Raw genomic sequence first — 20698 nt, 5'->3', positions numbered from 1 at the left:
CTGGCTTCAGATTACATTTTGTTTCCTTAGGCAACAGAAAACAAACCACTAACACTCACTGTATCCAGTTACAGCACTGCTGAAACACCACATAACCTAGAAGTCACTTAGCAATACTGCAGCTCACTGCACTGTGCAACTATTAACCTGATAAAGAGTACAGACTGCATTTATGTCACTGTTTGTACTCAAACTGGACAATATAGTTGAAATCATTACAATATTAAAGAAGCCATTTTGTGATAGATATCACTTAAAATAATAACAGATGCTCAAATCAATGATGTGTTCAACTTTTTCACTTTACATGAGCGCAAACAGCTCCTATGTAAAAACCGAAAATTCAAGAAGTAATTTTGTTACTACAGCTTGCTGAGAAAAATGAACATTACACAGATAATTGGCATCAGTAATAATTAGGGGTGTGCATCTCTCCAATACATGACGATACGAGACAATTTCGATACATGGGGCTACGATATGATTCGGAAACGATACTTAAAATGGAATGATACGGTTCGATTCGATACGATTACACTATGATACGGTTCGATTCAATGGGGTATGATGCAATCAGATAGTTTGTTTAAAGTAGACGATCATTTTACATTATGAAGCAACATAAGTCAGTTCTATAAATGTGAAATTGCTTGCTATAGACTACAGAGAACAAGTACTTTTGACATGTGAATTCAGCAACATGCCATGTTTATTAGTGTAACAGTACACTTTGAGAACTTTACAAAGCCCCTCTGATAACAGAAAATATTCAAGCTCATTATTGGCACAAATTAAAGTGAAAGAAACAACTAAACAAGGTGAAAGAAATACAACTTCTGGAAAAATTTGTATAGCCTCAGATCAAAGAACAATAAGTTACTGAGGTTGAAATGGCAAACTGTAAGCGCTTGTAAAGTGCTCTTTTGTAAATTAACATGCATCTACGTTAAGAAATCTTGCACTAGTGCATTTCACTTTTTTAAACTGCCATTTCACTATGTGTAAACAGAAAACAACTATCAAAGTAATATATTTTTAGTTTTTCTTTGAGACAATATCCTATATGCGTGGTCACACATGTACACACTATTACAAACCTTCCTACCTTATCTCCATACCTTTGACTTTAAGCTTGGCGGTGCATTGTAGACCGTGTCGTCATCCATGCAGGCGGCCGCAGTTACCCTCAATGCGCCCACCTGGCTCAAAAACTGCGACCGCCATGCTGTCGCGAGATTACCGTGGCCGGCGCACAGGTTACGTAGGAACAAGGCTGCAAAACTAAAAAACTAACCGGCATGCACTGACATGTCCTATGCTGCTGTTTATTTCTTTGCAACATCAAACCGATTTATAACGTTGTAATCGGGCCATCAACCGATTCAGCGCACATTTGGCCCGATTCAGGCTCCGTCTACCGATGCACTCGTATTGTTTTAATTCAAATCGATTTTCTGATTCACATCGGTTATTTGTTACACCCCTAGTAATAATAATGAACTACCCTCTGGTCCTATTTTGGAAGGTAACAATATATAGACGTGTGACAAATGAAAGATGAAACCAACATAAAACGTCCACCACTTGCCTACAATGTGTAATTCTTGTGGATGGTATAGCAGATAAACAGAAGATGTAACTAGCCTATTTTATAAATAAATTGCTAACCAAGCCAACTTCCATGGGTACTCATGCACTGAATTAAGTTACCTTGCTTCTTTTGATATGTCAGCGACTAAAACAGCATCATCTCAGATTTAAATTTGGATTAATGAAGTCAAAAAATTTAGGTGGATAGCGTTGTTGCTTCACAGCAAGAAGGTTCTGGGTTTGAGCCCGGGCCGACCCGGGGCCTTTGTATGTTCTCCCAGTGTCTGTGTGGGTTCTCTCCGGGTACTCCAGCTTACTCCTACAGTCCAAAGACATGCAGCTTAGGTTGACTGGTAACTCTAAATTGCAAGTGAGTGTGGGTGTGTGTGGTTGTTTGTCTACATGTCAGCCCTGTGATAGACTGGCAACCTGTCCAGGGTGTACTCTGCCTCTTGCCCAATGTCAGCTGGGACTGGCTCCGCCCCCTCATAACCCTATACAGGAATAAGCTGTATAGATAACAGATAGAGGAATTTAAAAAATTGTCTAAAAGCGTTTTCTCCCTACTCTACTAACCCCAGCCTGCTATCTTCAGGTTTTGTGTTTATTTCTTATCTTCTGTGGCCACTGTCGTTAAAATCTACACCACTGATCTGAGGTTATAAGATGTGTTTTTCAAACTAGTATGGCTCATTTCAAAGACAGACCATGGAGGTTCCCTGTGCAGGTACAACCCAGGATGGAAACGGACCGGTTAGACCCAAGAGGCCATGTTCTGTAGCACAGAAAGAATGCAACAAGGGCCGAGGCACAATCAGGGTTAACATCGGTTTGGCATGTCAGAGATGGAGAACACTAACACTAATCTAAACAACTAATATTTGATTCTCCAAGTCCCTGAATTCTACTGGAGGGATGAACACTATTCTTCACAAACATATTCCCTCATGCATTGCTTTGATGATGGTGGTGGAGACACTGTCTAACACATCAGTCCAAAATCTCCCACAAGTTTTCAACTGGATTGAGATCTGGTGACTGCAACGATCATAGCATATGATTCACATCATTTTCATACTCAAACCATTTAGTGACCCCTCGTGTCCTATGGATGGGCACACTGTCATCGTGGAAGAGACCACTCATTTATTAAGGTTTTAATGTCACTCATATTTAAATTAAACTTGGCAGAAAGGTAATCTTCTTAAAATCACTTATTTTCATAAGTGCAATCTACACAGCACTTAAAACTGTTCAAATAAAGGCCTACCTTGTACAAACCTATATCACCATATATACTGTATCTATGCCAGGTCTACTGGAGCATCTACATTAGAAGGCAAAAGCTGCTAAGTTTGTTCTGTGTCTCTGGTGTGCATTTGTACACCAAACAATGCAGCTATTCATTCCAAGACATCCTGACACACAGCTTAAAAATGTTTCTAATCTGGCAGAATTGCAGCACTGCAACAACCGTGCATGTATTCTATATGTGGAAGGTTCTTTCGTGGTCAAAGAATGTCATTTTCTGGTGATCAGCCACACAGAGATTAACTTAAGGCCACATCCCTAAAAACAAACTAGCCTCACTGCTACTTTACATACATACACACGCACAGACACACACACACAGAACTGTAATGGAAAAGAAAGAGTCCTATAGGCAATGACCCGGTTATCCTGCTCTTCCATTCAATGTGAAACCACATGGGTGTGGCAATTTTGCACCCAATATACTCATGCAGGGCTCTACTACTGAGCTTTTTCTTTTTTCATTTTAGCTTTTATCAGTGTCCATCGAGTCCCACCAAAGTGTTTGATAGAGGATCAAAATGCTGTTTTGATGCACTGTATGCAATTGTGTATATATCACAGAATTCTTTAATTTCACTCTCTCTGGCTTGAACTCCTCTATCATGTATTTTTCTGTTTCTGCAGATCCAAAATGACTAACTATACTTAAGAGTAGTATACTTCCAGGACAACAAAAATCAATGTTTTCTGTATACACCGATCAGCCACCGAAACAGCTCTGACCCATCGAGGCATGGACTACACAAGACCGTAGTACAACAATCAGCCAGAAACAGAAACTGTATGAGCAGTTTAACAGCTGTTGAACAAGCCGAACACATAGTTGCAGAAATGTGACATCTTCCATCTGTTTAACTCCCATCTACTCAGTGAAGTCCCCATTTTACCCCAAACCAAGGAGCGAGGTCCTCATTTTGCCTGTAAAACAGTGATGGCACTGATTTTTTTTAATATATAAATTTAGCTCCCAGAAGGCATCTCCAAAGCTGACAGAGGGCAGTGGAAAAAAATGCAGAACCCATGACAAGCGTTACTCGGCTCAACAGGTTTTGGTAGATTCCTATAATGGAAAAAGCCCTCACGAGCGCTAACCCTGGTGTGCTGCACAAAGGATCGCAAGAGCCATTCACGTGCAGTGTATATGTAAGGTGTGTGTGTATGTGTATAAACATATAAACATTCATTTATAAGAATCTGCCACTGTGTAGGCTATGTTTGAATTTTAGTTTCAAAGATTACGCTATATTTTAAGACTGACTCCTATATACATCACAATTTTCTTAGCCAAAAAAAAAAAAAAAAAAACCCTTCTCCAGGGTGACCTCTTCACGTTTTGTTCACAAAAACTTACGACAAGGAAAAGCTGGAACCATTAAATAACCAGGATTATTATTTTTCTTTACTTTTCCAGCAACAGTGTCCCAAAAGAAGCTCAAGGTGTTTTTGAAAACACAGTCTACTGGATGGGATTATTCTGTAAAGCAGGTGCTAGTTCTACTTCAAAAAAGACATTATATGTGAACACAGCCTTTAGTAGATTCTTCTCCAAACACTTGCATGTCGTGTGGCATTTCCCACAATGGTCGGTGACTGAAATAGTTTGCTTTCCATTCCTGCAGTGTGGTTTGAGAACTGATCAGACAGAGATGCAAGTCCCCCTTCAGACATGCACTCCTACCCAGGAATATTTCATGTCTAAGCGTCATGTCTGAACAAATCCCCGAGTCCCATAGCTGGCAAAGCGTTCCAGGAAATTTTACCTGGTCGGACCTAATCAAATAGTCTTTCTAACCAGCTACTGAACTGAAGTGGTCAAATTGTCAGTAAGGGCATGCTCAAGATGAGGACAGTCCTAGATAAGAGATACTTGTGCACAGCATTTAAACCAATCATCATCAAGTAGGATGTGACACCTAAACTGCATGCTGGTACAAACCTTATTTTGAACTAGCAGAGGAAATATGGTTTCTGAAAAAGAGAAAGGTCTTGGAAAACATCTTACAAAACAATGGCATTACGATAACATTTCCAACCACCCACATCCTCACTGTCAAATGCCATGTTACTATGGACCACCTTTCACCTCGTATATTTGTAACTTACAACGTTGTGTCTGTCTCGCATGATGTTAGGTATGGCATAAACATTGTGGCTGTACCCGGCCTGGGCCTGCTATGTTTGAACAAAGCTACAGATGTTTTATGCACACCAGCTCTATGTTTGAATGCCAGAAATGGGGGGTATCGTGTCTGAAAGAGGTTACCTAGGGAGTCATGTAGTGTGAGTTGTTTTGCCTGCCTGTATGTTTAATCCACATTTACTTTTAATAAATCTCAAAAATGTTACTTGGTGAAAGAAAGAACTTTTGACTAAGCGCTATACTATATATGTGCTGCCAGCTTTCTTTTACAAATATGGCACGGGAAACTGTCAAAAACAATGTGCAAATAAATTAAAAAAAGACTTCAAAATTCCTTCTAATAATTTCAAATCCCACAACCACCATTACCCCCCAGAACCCAGACAGCACCTAAGCTCTTTGAGAACCTAGCAGAAACCCTGGACCTGACTTAGGAGTGAAATGTTATCTTAAAATGCAACCAAACATTGTGATGGTTAAACCTAGATAATTTTAGACATTTTGTGCTTGGTGGGTGGTCATTTCACACTTATCTCTGTCTTACTGACTTACATAAATTGCATTGTTTTTCTACTAAGATATATGGCTATGAGCCAACAGGCCTTGGGGATCCGTTCCTAACACAGTCTACTCCTGTATTAATGGCCTATCTGACCACAGCCACTTGACAAAGGTCTGACACACTTCTTCTAATCTAATCTCCAATCCTTCTCCACTGTATTCATTCATATAGTTAAGCTCCTTGCTAATGAGACTGTGCCCTACTGTATGGATGGTTAAATCACATCACACACAAGGACTGAGTCTACAAGAGAATCAGGAAGCCGGGAGCATGTTTGTTGTGTGTTACAAACAGCTATTTGCCATTTGCTGTGCACATGTGGGAACATGAAATTACACTTGAAAAGTGTTTAGCTATGGTAATCGATCCATGGAATTATGACACCTCACTATTCCTGTCATAAATGCAGACAACATGATGTAAATGCATGATTTAAATGGAGAGCTAGCTATACATCTGTGATCCCAGGAATTTATCTCCTGTGTAATCACACAGAAAACACTACAAGTAGTCAGTGACATGCCAAGAGGACCTCTGGCATGTATGCTGCTCCAATTTTAAGCTTTAAAATGCACTAATAAAAATGCAAGAATTGAACTACCACAGATGTCTCCCAATTTCACACAAAGACCAGAGACCATTAGATGGTAATATTTACTGAAATATGTAATATTTGACGTCTTGCAGTCCTATAAAAATGGCACATATGCACAAAAATAACAGATTTAATAATCAAATCAAGACTGTGCTGAGGTTTGGTGAATTATCTGCATAGGTTGACAGAAGGATTCTGTGAACAAAAGAAAATGGGAACAGTCACACTGTAGAGTGAGGCACTACAGTGTATTAGCCAGCCACAGGCTTGTCAGGGCAAATCTTTCATTGTTTACTGATTTTGGCATGTTAATCCATTATAAAAAATACCTCTTTTTTAATGAGAGGGAAATATTCAGCCCAATATACTGCCAAGATTGTTATCCATTACTGCCTTCCTACTGAAGGTATTAAGAATGCAGTAATCACAGATCAAGAAGAAAATATGTCTGCTACTGAAAGCTCTAAAAGTGACTACATGGAGTTGCCTTGAAATTGCAGGCGATATTTTACATAAAGATAATCTACCCATTGTTCACCCTGCAGAAAGCCAGTTTTATGTTTTTACAAGTCCTGTACGCCCCTGTCCAAGTCGGAGAGGATGTTTTCCGCCTAAAAACACAGACAGACTGGGCTTTATGATCGATCAGCACGCTCAGATTACGTGGATTGGGACCAATAACCATGAGGTAAAAAGGATCAGTTCGCCGTAAAGTCTGTAACGCAGAGTAAATCTTCAAAGCCAACCCTACCTCTGTCAACTGATTTGCAGGATACACATATTAAAACGTTCCTGCTTTGGGGCTCAAATTCCTATCTTTACAAATGCAGCCGCTCTCAGGTCACAACACAATACCAGTTCAAATTCCAGATGTTTGCCTTTGACAAAAAGCGACTACCGTCAGATTAACGATTTACTGCTGGCAGACAAGTCTATCTACACAGTTCACTGTGTTTTCACTATTCTTAGCACTAACGACATGAAGGTAACGTATACCTTAGCCATAGTAAATGATATATTAGAGGTAATGGTAATCTTGTGGATTTTGCTGTAAATTAGCAGAGAAATACCTGGACCACAGACCGCCGCTTTTCATAAACCGCAGTTGATCATCTGCCTCCTATTAACTTGTTTAAGTGGTCAAATAACTGACTCGACTTTTACACCCTACAAATGACAAATACATTAGTGAACAACAGACAAATACGCGGTATACGCATTGATCCAATAAGACATAACTAAGACAAAGCTACAAAATAATTTCCGCTTGGCAAGTCTACAACATTGCCTCGCTGGCTAGCCACCAACCACAGAGATTTTCCCATTGGTTTTCCATGTAACAGATCATAGAGGAGGACAAAGTCGATGTTTTCCTTACCGTCAGGTCGGGATTGTCGCTGTCACGATGGCTGACGGCTCGTATGACCCCGGACCTCCACGGCCACCGACCAATGTCGCCGATTTCAGGTGGCTGGTCCCCGCTGACACAGAGGAACCGCTTCCCGACCAGCTCTGGCCGAGCCTCGACTGCCATGGCCCTTTGCTGGTCAAACCCCCCCTCGAAAAAACTTCCCAACAACGACGCCCTTACAGACCTGTCATTTACGACATTAAACCAGCTCGAAAGAATCCAACGGTAGAAAGAAAATAAAAAAAAGAAAGTAATTTACTGCTAAAGACTTGAAAACCCGACCCGGGGGATTTAAATGTGTAGCAGTCTCCACCCGCTCGAGCGTCAGTCTCTTTTCTCTCAGCTTGAAAAAAACACAGTGGAACACTGAACCACATCACTACCGCCAGCCATACTTGTGTTTCTCCGCTGTATCCCAAAGCATTCACAGACCGCAGCACGGTTGTGTACCTCCGCTCAATTGAACTCTAACGGTACTATTTTCACGTTACTACTACTACAACTGCTGCTGCTTGTAGAAATGCCGCGACTGCTATTGATAGCAAGCGTAAACAATTAGACGTCTGTTACTAATGTTTTGGCAACACTAGTACTGTTCATTCTAGTGCTACCGCTGATATTGCTGCTAATAATATAAACAACAGCATTGTCCATATAGGCTATATTGTAATAGAGTACGTGAAAATCATGTTGACAAATGTGGCAGTTGTAATCAAAGCTGGATAAAAGCCAGCTTTACTCCATATTATTTGTGTCTGCATACTCTGGGTCTGATTAATCACAAGTTTGTAGCCTATGGCTAAAATGTAATCTCAACTATGCTGGTTTCTCCATCCATCCTTTTTTGTCATATAGAAAGACCTTATGTTGACATAATAAATTGTTTTATTTTATAGTTGTAATTATTCAACCCCCATTGCATATTAGGTGCACTGGCAAAATTTACACACTTTCAGCCATCTGCAATGAACAAATCAGACAAGAACATTTGAAATAGCACAACACAATTAATATAACAAGTGGTTTCTCCACATTCAACACAAAATGCAACTTTTAGTAACTTCAGTCTCAGAATTATTCAACCCCTTCATTTAGTACTTAGTAGTGCACCCTTTTGCTGTCACGACTTGCTGCAAATGTGATGCATAGCAAGACACCATCTTCTGGCAGCATTCCTGAGGAATTTTAGTCCATTCCTCATGGGCAATGGTCCCCAGTTCACTAATATTCTTGGTTTTGCGTGCTGCATCTGCCTTTTTCAAACCCCACCAGAGATTTCTATAGGGTCCGACGGCCAGTCTAGAATCTTCCAGGACCTCTTCTGCAACCAAGCTTTGGTGGACTTTGAGGTATGCTTGGGATCATTGTCCTGTTGGAAGGTCCAATGATACCCAATCTTCATCTTCTTCACAGATGGCATGATGTTTTCTCCTAGATTTCCTGATACTTCAATGAATCCATCTTGCCTACCACACGCTGCAGGTTCCCAGTGCCAGAGGAAGCAAAGCAGCCGAGCCACCACCATGCTTCACTGTAGGTAGGGTGTTCTTTTCAGCGTATGCTTCATTCTTCTTCCTCCAGACATGCTGCTGATCCATAGACTTGAAAAGTTCCAGCTTTATTTAATCGAGTCCCAAAACATCTATGGCTAATTTATATGATTTTGAGCATAATGGAGACAAAAAAAAATTTGTGCTTTTGGGTCAATAGTGGTGTACGTCTTGGAGTTCTTGTTGGCTAGCCATCAGAAATAACTGAGGACCCAGTAAATGCAGGATGTGACAAAGACTCAAGATCAAAGCAATTTTTAATCAGCAGTGGTAACAGAAAATATAAGATGTAGTGTGGACGTTTCAGCTTGTCAGGCACGGGCGACTGGGAGCTATGTTGACTGGACCACTAGATGAGAAACCCGGGCATACAGCGAGTAGAGGCAACCACTGAATAGAAAGCAGAGGAGGGGGGGTGAGAAGACTGAGCAGATTAGCAGTGACTCTTTGTGTGGTTAATAATGACGAGAACCTGGGTTATGATGAATGAGTGTTGTGCAGGGAGGCAGGAGGTGATGAGGTGCCTTCTGGCCGGTGCATGAATCTGCTGGCAGTGGAAGTGATAGTTCACAGGAGGGTTGGCTGCAGCCCAGCTCTACACCAGTGTGGGAGGTCCGCCTGGGTAGCCGAGTCACAGGATCATCCTAGAAAAAACTCGAACTTGCAAGGAGATCGCAGCATGTGCACAGGTTTAGAGGAAACTTAAAACAAGCAGTGAAAACTCAAACTGACGAGAACACAGCAGCATTCAGTAGAGCAGAGACAGGAGTCAAATTCCCAGAAACAATAGTTCATACTAAACAATATTCAAGTGGATTTCCTCTGGCAGAAAGCAAATAATTCAGTTCACAGTTCGGTTCAGCTCACAGTTCAGAAAAAATGCATGAAACAATACAGGGATCACCCAGGCAAAAAGAAACACAAGTTAGTCATATCAGAAGCTTACTGAAGAATTGCTGGACATCGAGAGATCATCTGGTGATGAGAACACACCAACACTCTCCTTAAGTAATGCTCTGCTGATTGGGAGTGCACTGATCTGCAGCCATAACAGTGCCGGGCGACCCACCAGGGTGTCGGGCGTGGAAGTCTTGAATCAGGTACGGGTCCAGAATAAATGAGCGAGGCACCCAGGAGCGCTCCTCCAGGTTGTAACCCTCCCAGTCCACAGATACTGAAGTCCCCGGCCCAGACAACAGATGTTTAAAAGCCAGCAGACCAAAAAGTCAGGGGCCCCATCCACCTCAATGGGAGGAGGCGGAGGAGCAGCCGTGGTGTAGAGGGGGCTGGTGGACAATGGTTTAATGTGGGAGACATGGCAGGTAGGATGAATGCGCATGTTCCTGGGCAGGCATAGGTACACGGCAGTGGGATGCAATACAGTCTCAATTTCGAAAGGGCCGAAGTACCGAGGACTCAGCTTCTGGGACTCTCCCTTCAAAGGGATGTGTTCTGCAGCCAGCCAACCTCTCTGACCTGGCGCATACTGGGGAGCTGGCCGACGGATCAGCTTGCTGGTGATTGCATTCCTTAGTTCGAGAAGTGTAGGCCCAGTTTAACACATCTGCGTGCACGGCATCAGGTATGAAGGTTCAACCAGGAGGACCCCCCCAGGGTCTGGCTGCCCTGCTTGGGCTTAAGTGATCTTCTGCAAGATGTCCCAGGTAACAGCTACAATAATACAGGAGGTTGCGGAGGTCGAGTTTGGTAACGATTGTGGCTCCCTGGAGGGAGTTGAATGCTGAGTAATATGCTTTTGTCTTTGTGATTGTCATGTGTGGGACTGAATTGCCGTGATAGTGAGTCAGGTTTTTGATCTTTAGAACCAGGTCGGTAAGTGAGAGTGAAGTTAAATCTGTCAAGGAAAAGCACCCACCTGGCCTGTCGTGTGTTGAGTCTTTTCGCCGTTTGGAGATATGCCAGGTTTTTATGGTCAGTCCATACTGTGAATGGAACCTCAGCTCCTTCTAAGAGGTGTCTCCACTCCTCCAGGGTGAGTTTTATGGCTAGCAGTTCTCTGTTACCAACATCATAATTTTGTTCAGCCAAGGTGAGTCGCTGAGAAAAGAACGCACAGGGGTGAACAGTATTATCATGTTCTGATCTCTGACTGAGTACGGCTCCCACTCCTGTATCTGATACGTCCACCTTGACAATGAACTAGTGAGTGGGATCTGGCTGAATGAGGATTGGAGCAGAGGTGAATTTGTCCTTAAGTAACTCGAAGGTGCGGTCAGCCTCGGTTGACCAGCTAAACTTGGAGGTGGTGGAAGTCAGCTTGATGAGCAGTGCTGCAATGGTGCTGTAGTTTCTTATGAAACGTCTGTAAAATTTGCCAATCCCAAGGAAGTGTTGTAGATCTTTTCTGTTTTCAGGGACCGGCCAGTCCGTGACAGCATGGACCGTACCTGGATCTGCTTTAATCCTCCCCTGCTGTATGACGAACCGCAGGAAGCTCACCATGCTTGTGTGAAACTCGCACTTCTCCGCTTTCACATGAAGTCTATTTTCCAAAAGCCATTGTAGAACCTGTCGGACATGTAGAGTGTGCTCTGCGGGGGATGAGGAAAAAAATCAGAATGTCATTGAGGTAAATGAACGCAAAGTGGTTGAGGAAATCACGAAGAATATCATTAACTAGGTTCTGAAAGACAGCAGGGGTATTAGTAAGCCCAAAGGGCATGACTAGATATTCGAAATGTCTGAGCGGTGTTTTAAAAGCTGTTTTCCATTCATCCCCTTCACGTATACAAACAAGGTGATAGGCATTGCAGAGGTTGAGTTTGGTAAAGATTGTGGCTCCCTGGAGGGAGTCAAATGCTGAGTTTAAGAGCGGAAGTGGATATTTATTTTTCACAGTGATGTTGTTAAGACCGTGATATTCGATGCAGGGCCTTAAGGACCCGTCTTTCTTCCCGACAAAAAAAGAAACCTGCTCCGTGTGGTGATGAAGAGGGTCGGATAAGTCCTGACTGTAATGACTGGTGGATATACTGCTCCATGGCCTCCTTCTCTGGTCTATACAGATTGTACAACTGGCTGGATGGTAAGGGGCCCCAGGAAGAAGGTTGATGGATCAGTCGTATAGGTGGTGAGGTGGTAATGAGAGGGCCAAGTCCTTGCGAAAAAACTCTCCCAAGTTGTGATAAGCCGGCGGGACTCTGGAGAGGTCGACTGGTTTGGGAACGGAATTGTGATTGGAACTGGTGGTTGCGGGAACAGCAGACCAAAGACAATGAGCTGCGCAGTACGAGCTCCAAGCCAGCACGGTTCCAGCAGCCCAGTCAATGTGGGGGTTGTGAAGTGTGAGCCAGGTATGACCCAATACCAGCGGTGACTAAGGGGCGCTAATGATGTTGAACCTAATATTTTCTTTGTGGTTCCCAGAGACGACAAGGGGAACGGTGAGTGTCCTATGAGTTATTTTAGCCATAAAGTGACCATCTAGAGAATTAGCGATTACAGGCTTGTCAAGGGGTTCAACAGGTAGACCAAGCTATTCCACTAGATCACGGTCCATAAGGCTATCATCCGCCCCTGAGTCCACCAAGGCTGTCATAGCAAGGGAATCCGAGTTGAAACCGATAAGTGCAGAAAGACGAAGACAAGTTTAGGATGCGCCAGGGACTTGACACTGGCCCACCAGCTGCCCTGGCCTTACTGGTGGCCATGGCCTTTTGGCCGTACCAGACAATGTGCAATGTGGTGCCCTGGCTGCCCACAATATAGGCATAAGTTAGCAGCCAGATGTCTGACCCTCTCCTCCGCTGAGAGCGAGGTGCGACTGAGCTGCATAGGCTCTTCATGGGGTGGTGAATAGTTTGAAATGGGTACCTGGTCTCGACAACATACCGGGGGTTCTTTTATCGACTGACGCCGCTGGGGTACCCTGGAGGGGTGCCGTCGCTCTTGGCGTCACTCCCTCAGTTTGTTGTATATACAGATACCCAGTGAAACCAGGTCATCGAAACTGGCTAGCTCATCACGGGTTGCCAGTTCATCTTTTAACCCCTCCTTCAGCCCGTTTACAAATGCAGTGCTCAAGGCAGCATTATTCCACTTGCAAAGGTGTCTCTAGGAACATTCAATGCCTTCCCTATCTTTTTATATCCCTTTCCTTGTTTGTGAAAGGCAATGATCTCATCCCTTAACTTTTTTGACAGTTCTTTTGACTTAGCCGTGTTTCTAACATGCAGTCAAACATGACTCTCAACAACCCTAGCCAGTTCAGGTATTTTGTGGGCTCAGTCTCACGCACACCTGATGCAACTAATGTAGCCCTTCGTTAGTTGCCTCAGGTGTATTGATCTGATTAGCAAATGTGTGCTCTAATGAGAGATTCTATTCAGGGGGTTGAATAATTCTGAGACTGCAGTCATTAAAAGTTGCATTTTGTGTTGAATTTGGATAAACCACGTTACATTAGTTGTGTTGAGCTATTTCATATTATACTGTATACATATACTTTACGCAGGCTTTGTACTAGGGAGTTGGCAGGGTAAAGTAAACTTAATGTCTGGCTCAGCTGACATGGACATTCACGTTCTCACATATAACTTCCCCAAGTAATGTCTAGATAATGCCAGGGTTTCAGTGCATTTCTGAAAAGGACTTTGATGTTCCCTGATTACACAACTCCTGCAGGCTTCAAGCAAATCTGCTAAAAGGTTTTCGGATCATACAAAAATAAATGGAAACCAATGTCTGCATGGAATGGAAGCAGAAAATTACAACCAAGTATGTAAAAACCTTTTTGTAAAAATTTGAAAAGTGGGTCAATGGAATAGTCCTTAAAAACTATAGTGGACTTGCAAGGCCATCAGGACACCATCAGAGGTAAATGGTGTATTCATTCACTACAGTCTGCTGTTTATTTTCTTATTTTGCACCTCCTTTATCTTGCAGGTGAACATTTCATTCAGAATTTTAAATGCAGCAGACATGTTTGATATCTTTGTTCTTTCAGCAAGGATTTACTAGTTTGCATTGTCTTCCACTGAGGCTGTAAAGGAGCAAGGCGGAGACAGAATCAGTGAAGGCAGAGGAGGAAAACAGGAGAGGTTTGTATAGTATGTGTGATCAGTACTCATGGCTTTGCTTCCTTGTGCATATGTGTGTGCACGAAGTAGAGGGATCTTAATGACAGTATAGAGGCTTGTGTGTGAACCATACAGAAAGCAATCTGTCAGAAATTACTTCCTGGTACTCAAGAGAGAAAGAGAAAGATGGCGTGGTTGAGGAAGATGATAGAAATACTGAAAAAAAGTCATGGTCACACTAAAGGCACAAAGGAGAAAGAGAAAAGGTAGAGTGGAGACTGGTCATAGTGGTGGAATAAGAAAACGAAACAACTAAAAGGAAAAAAAATGTGGTAACTATGAAGAACTGAGAGTGAAACCGTTTTCTTGTCTCATTTACATATTGCATCACTGTTTATTGAACAGGTGTAACATATAAAAGGTCATTGTGGTTTTAGTTACTGTAGCATTACTAATTTCCTGAACAGCAGCCTCTGGAAAGAAGAAAACTTTTGACAGATAGCCAGCCGTTAGACCCGTGCTTGCAGTCTTTGTGTTAAGATAGATTAAATAAAGTCACTTTCGGCTTTTCCCGTTTAGGGGTCGCCACAGCGAATTGTCACACTGACGACTTGTATGCTGACTTTTGGCACGTGTTTTACACCAGACGCCCTTCCTGAGGCAACCTGGATTCAAACCCGTGGTGCCGTGGCGAGAATGCTGCGCCTTAACCACTAGCCTACCAGGGACATTAAGATAGATTAAATACAGGCCTTGAAAGAGTGAAATCAAGATGAAATCAATAACACTGTTCCCCTTTTACTTGAATAAAAGGCCAAAAATGCATGTGACAAAATATCAGTGTTTCCTTAATTAGCAGAGGAAGGGCCTGTTCTCAAGACATGAGAGGGGACATTTGTGTTTAATAGTAAAACATTTTGAGGGTACCCAAGAAGCTCAATCTTACAGTTGCATTTAGGGCATGGTTAGCTTATCTTAGCATAAAGACTAGAAACATAGGGAAACACCTAGCCTGGCTCTGTCCCAAGTTTAAAAATACACAATAATGCTCAGTAATTTTTTGTTGGTGTATATCTAAGCTCCATAATTTTAAAGATGTGTTCAGACTGAATGCAAAGTGAAGTTTTTGCTTCCCAATTATATAAGGACAATGTAAACTATAAAAACAGACATGCTGAGGCAATGACACGTCCCTAAACAAAACTTGATAATGGCTGTTTGCGGAGAACAAACAGGCATTATAAAAAATGGTCTTGTGGTTTTACTAGTACGAATAGAGCTCCTCCCTTAATCCAACCTGAGGACACTAATGGTGGATAGGCTAAAAGCACACCACTGGAATTTGTTATGGTTTAGTCCCCCTCACCATGAGGGTGAGGGAGAACTGGGGTTGGACTCAAGATGGCTGACCCAGGTGCTAGTACAAAAAAAAAGGTTTAATGGAATAAAAACAACATGACAACATAACAGGGTCCATAATACATACAAGGGAAGGGCAGTGATGACTAAGGAGACCAGGACGGTAAACACACAAACTAACGACAGGAACTAGGATAGCAGGAGGATGAGGACGAACAGGTGAACAACAAAAAAACCAACGTACACAATGTAATCCACAGCACAGGGACTGTCAGCGTGGAAGACAAAGCACGTATTTCTGTATTGCTAACCGCATAATTAACGTGATAAGGTCAAGCCAAAACACACAGAGACTGTCAGCGTAGCATCTTACACACGTCTAAAAAATATGCGGGTCAAACACAACCTTCGTAACTTACATAGGGTAAGTATTGTCCGTTACATGTCGAAATGCTCCGGCGACCACAGAGCGTCTGCCAGAGGTATAAATAAGGAAGCCAACAAATCACCGGAATACGCCTCAGGTGTGCGCACCGACCCACGAGTCACTAATTACCCGATGCGACACAGCTGAGGTGTTGATCCCGCAAAAAGGGAGAGCAGGAGAGGAGATAAAGAAAGAGAGGCAGGTCGCGCCAAGCGGACCTGACAGAATTGTATTATTTTTCTATAAAGAAAAGATTATATACCATCATAATAATTTTTATAGATGTCTTTAACAAAATATATGAGAAAATATAAACATGGGAGCTTTATTATTGTGGATACAGTTGTGAAAGAACTTCTAGGATTACATATGTTGGTGTAGAAGGCTTTGAATCACCTGCTTAGCCTAGCTATAGTAATGTGATGTGTGGAACCACCCTTTAAGTAACAAGTTTCAAGTAAGCAGATTAGATAAAAGGGCAAAGATTCTTGCCATACATTTAAATTGGCATTTACAGCACTAATCTGTATCACATACCTAATCTGAATGTTACAGGGCAATGTGCGAGTGCAGGGCAATGCTGTTAACATACAGCTTTACATAACTACCAAATCTGTCACAACCCCAATTCACTCCATTCTCACAAACTGTCTCAAAGAACTAAGCATGCATGGATGCCAACTAACTGAACAGTTACAAATCTGAGACAGTTCTCATAGGCCAGAGATTTCTTACAAAATTCACCAGTAACTCTTCCCTAGAAATCAACAACACTGCTGTTTCTCCTCTCCCTCCAGATCAGAAACCTCTAGGACATCTTTGATTCCACATTTGAACACCACTTTAACCATATAACCAAAACCATTTTCTTTCATCTAAAATATATTGCCCATCATCCACCATGTCATTCTTGGCCACAGAATCACTCATTCATGCTTTTACTACATGTAACAGCATCCTCACTGTCTCACCCTCAAAATAAACTTCAGCATGCCCTGAAACTCTGCTGCCTGTCTTCTCACTCTGTCTGTCTCATTCCCATGACCACATACCCCAATTCTGTGTAACCTCCACTGGCTCCCAATGACCCCAGCCATCCAATTCAAGATCCTCCTCATCACATACAAAGCCCTCCACAACCTGACCCCTCCTACCTGTCCAATCTCCTCCACCATCACATTCAAACACAACACCTCTGGCCAGCTGATTCAGATCTTCTTTAGGTCCCCTACAGGACTAAGCACCAAACCTGGGATGACAGAGCTTTCTCCATCACTACCTCCACCCTCTAGACCTCCCTCCCAATAAACTTTGAACATACTGCCACCCTCCACAGCTTTAAAAAAGCATTCAAACCAAAATGCTTTTAACTAATGTCTGTTGCTAATGCTTTATTACGACAATACATCTTTTATTCTTTTTTGTATTTGTGCCTTTTTCTGTTTTAATAGTTCTTTATGTGTGTTTGTGTGTCTAACTACTTTTTTGTTACCTTTGTAAAGCATGTTTATCTTTAAAAGCACTGTATAAATAAATGTATTATTCACTATAGAAGAGAAACTGTATGCATATAGCTATAAATATCAATGTACTGCATGACTGGATCCTCTTTTATAGCAACATAGCCTAGCTAATGTCATTTTTTAACCTGATAGCTTTTAGTCAGAATATCTCTGCTCATTTTGATTTACGTGCAAATATAATGTTTCTGAGTGGATTTTGTAGTGGCATATGACATTATACAGAAATGCAAGGTTAGCAGTAGGTAGGTAAAAGCTTGTGTTGAGGTATTTTCTGTTCTGCTGTGATTCTCTGATGCTGTCCCAGACAGACTGTGTGACCAGAAAGGCTCCAGCGGGAATCTCCCTCACACTGCAGCAGCCGCCTTCATGAATAACAAGTAGCTATGAATTCAAACCCCCTTGTTCCCCATACACACATGCACAGTCACGCACATATGCACAAAACACATACATATCTGCATGTGGTCACACATATGCACATCTGCTAATATAAAAAAAGCACAAGCTCCTGCATACAGACAAGCTTGCATACATTTATGTGCTCATTATCTACACACAAAGAGACAGGCATGCTGAAGCTCACAGATGGGGTTTGTGTCTGCCAAGTGCTATGTATGGAAAGCTATAATGAATATGATTACAACCTTAAGACTGCTGTGGTTTGTGTTTTGAGAAAAGGCAAAGATGGTCTGTTAGATTTGTATGTCAGGTATCAAGTTAGTTGTCTTTTGCAAAGCCATGTACTTTATGTACACATATGAGAATGAAGCAAAATCTTTCTTTCTCAACCAAATCTCTCCTCTTTTTTGTTTTTGCTTCAGTACAGTTTCTCTAAGGAAGTATAGGAAATATATATTTTGTCATAGAATAATGCACTTTTTATAACTTTTTAAAAGATTTTCCAAGTTCTGCACAAAAGAACCACAACATACAGAAACATGCATGAAAAATTCAATAAATTACACAAAACCTTTAATATAAAAGGCATCCATATTGTTTCTAAAAAATGTCAGACTTTGTTATTGTAAACTTGGTTCTTTCTCATTTTTAATGAAACAGTCCTTTGACCACTTTGGCACAAGAAGGAAGTTTTGTATTTTTCCAGTCAAATAGAACAAGATGACAGGCTAACAGCCAAATTAACACAAATATTCATAGATGAGACAATATGCCTAAGCAGATACAATGTAGATAGATACCAGGCAGCCCTACCCAGATGTTAAAAGTTAAATGTTTGGCACATTTATCTGTGTATTGATAAGTGAACTCTTGAAGCAAAAAATGTTGTATTCATCATGAAAAAACTGGAAGGACCCACTTATGTGTACACTGCTCATCGGTAACATGCTCAGTCATTCCTTTTGGCCCTTTATGATTTAATGATTCATTTTAAAAGAGAAAATATTTTCTGCATAGCAACACAGAAAATACTATTTAGCCTATTTTGTCCATTAACTTAATGATTAAAAATATTTGTTAAGCTGACGTCTATGGGTCAATGAAGTCTTACCCTAATCTACAGCAATTCACCATGAATGTAAGGTAAGCTATATTGTTCGAAAATGTTTGTGGAAAGAGGCGCTTGTTTTAATTCCCTTTACACACCTTACCGGCAGTCACGTTTCCTTTGGTCGGTGTACAGGGATTTATTAAAAGGTTCCTTTAACCAAAGGTACACTGACTGATCTCCCTTCTTTTCTGCCATTGTGTCCAATACGCATATTTTTGAAGACTAAATCCACTTATACTGAGATCACTGGAGTTCATAACAAGGTCACTTCCGGCAAGATGGTGGATTGGATGCAGCCAAATCTTTGAGCTCCCTATGCTAGTCCCAATATTTATGACTACCTCGCCATTCAGCTTTCTGTTTCTGTTTTACCTGAAGCTATCACAAGGTACATACTTCAAATCTAAAAGTTTGCAACTCCCTTCATGGAAAGAAATCTTCCATGGCGACTAAAAAGTACTCCAGCACGGCTCGTTGTTCTGATACCAGGTTACTGAATTGCCATGATTATGCTGCTCCCGGATAAAATGGAAGTAATTGAAAACTCCAAAAGAAAAGATCAATTTTCACCCCTAAAGAACCCACCAGCGGCCGAGAAAAAAAGACACCAAAACCGGTAAGGAAGAAGAGACGAATGTTATCTTGAATGCAATACACCAGCTAACTGAGAAGGTAGACACACTTGGCACCCAGCTACAGCAAAACTCCACAATGCCCCCCTTGCTTCCTGTCGTGCTTTTATTTTCACATTACTTCCTGTTTTATTTCACCTCAGTTTTGGCCTTTTTACTTAAATCATCAGTTCACCTGCTCCTTATTTTTTGGACCGTTGTTACTTCTATTTAGGCAGCGTCCTCCCACCAGGACGCTGCCAGATTGTTCTAGACTCCAGCTCTGACTCTCCAGCATTTATACCTTGCCTGACTCTCTGTTTCTGACCTTGGATTACTGTTTTTGACCATCGTGTTTTTGCCTATGCCCTCCCAGATTCTGATCGCCTGCAGTGTACTGACCTTCTGATTTAGTCCCCCTTGACCTCTTGAGTTTGGATCTCCTGGCTATACCTGTTTACCGGCGCTGACCCTGGACTGTCTTATCGACCTGATTGTGATCCTGGACTTTGTGTTAGTTGTTTTGGTTGCAACAAGTAAAGAACTTTTCTCTACCTCAGTTCGTCTGGTTTTATAATTGAGTTCACTACAACCTCTGTTTGGCATCTATACACGCCAATCCTGACACTTGTAGTGCTTGAAAGGGATGTGTTCTAGGTTTTTTTGAGCTCCTTTCAAACTAAAGCTACCTCAACTCACTGTTCTTTGCTAATTTACTGTTCAGTGTTACTATTTTTCATTTATCTTAATGGTTAGTTCCTTTTTCTGTATTTCACTCAATGCTAGGGGGCTGAGAGACAAAACTAAAAGAAAGTCAATTTTATTTTGCAAAGGTGAAAAAGTAAGTTTTTTTCTTGCAAGAAACCCACTCAACTCAAGAAGATGAACAGTTTTGTGTACAACAATGGGGTGATAAAATTTTGTTTGACCACGGCTCATCCAGATAAGCTGGTCTAGCCATTCTTCTCTATAATTCACCAGGAAAAACAGCAGCTCTTCAAAAACAGCAATATTGGCTCATCACTGTACAAAACATAAACGAAGAACATATTATCCTAGCTAATGTT

At 41.7% G+C, this 20698-nt stretch overlaps 1 protein-coding gene and 1 long non-coding RNA gene across 4 annotated transcripts in view; both read right to left on the bottom strand.

Annotated features, from left to right (window-relative positions):
* The window catches only part of jmjd1cb (jumonji domain containing 1Cb), a 146352-nt gene extending 138358 nt beyond the window's left edge, over positions 1 to 7994 (bottom strand). For all 3 annotated transcript variants that reach the window (XM_020611764.1, XM_020611765.1, XM_020611766.1), the window contains exon 1: positions 7580 to 7994. In XM_020611764.1, the coding sequence (XP_020467420.1) occupies positions 7580 to 7735 (156 nt within the window). In that variant the 5' untranslated portion in view covers positions 7736 to 7994. The remainder of the gene's footprint in view (positions 1 to 7579) is intronic.
* Positions 7995 to 8500: 506 nt separating this feature from the next.
* LOC109966701 (uncharacterized) lies at positions 8501 to 16027 on the bottom strand. The gene is made up of 3 exons (XR_002275815.1): positions 15980 to 16027; positions 9635 to 11714; positions 8501 to 9552 (listed from the first exon to the last, which is right to left on the bottom strand). It is a non-coding gene; the product is annotated as an uncharacterized LOC109966701 (long non-coding RNA).
* Positions 16028 to 20698: the final 4671 nt, after the last annotated feature.

Source organism: Monopterus albus, unplaced genomic scaffold (assembly GCF_001952655.1).
Source record: "Monopterus albus unplaced genomic scaffold, M_albus_1.0 scaffold117.1, whole genome shotgun sequence".
Taxonomy (NCBI): domain Eukaryota; kingdom Metazoa; phylum Chordata; class Actinopteri; order Synbranchiformes; family Synbranchidae; genus Monopterus; species Monopterus albus.
This window is presented reverse-complemented; position numbering and strand designations above follow the sequence as displayed.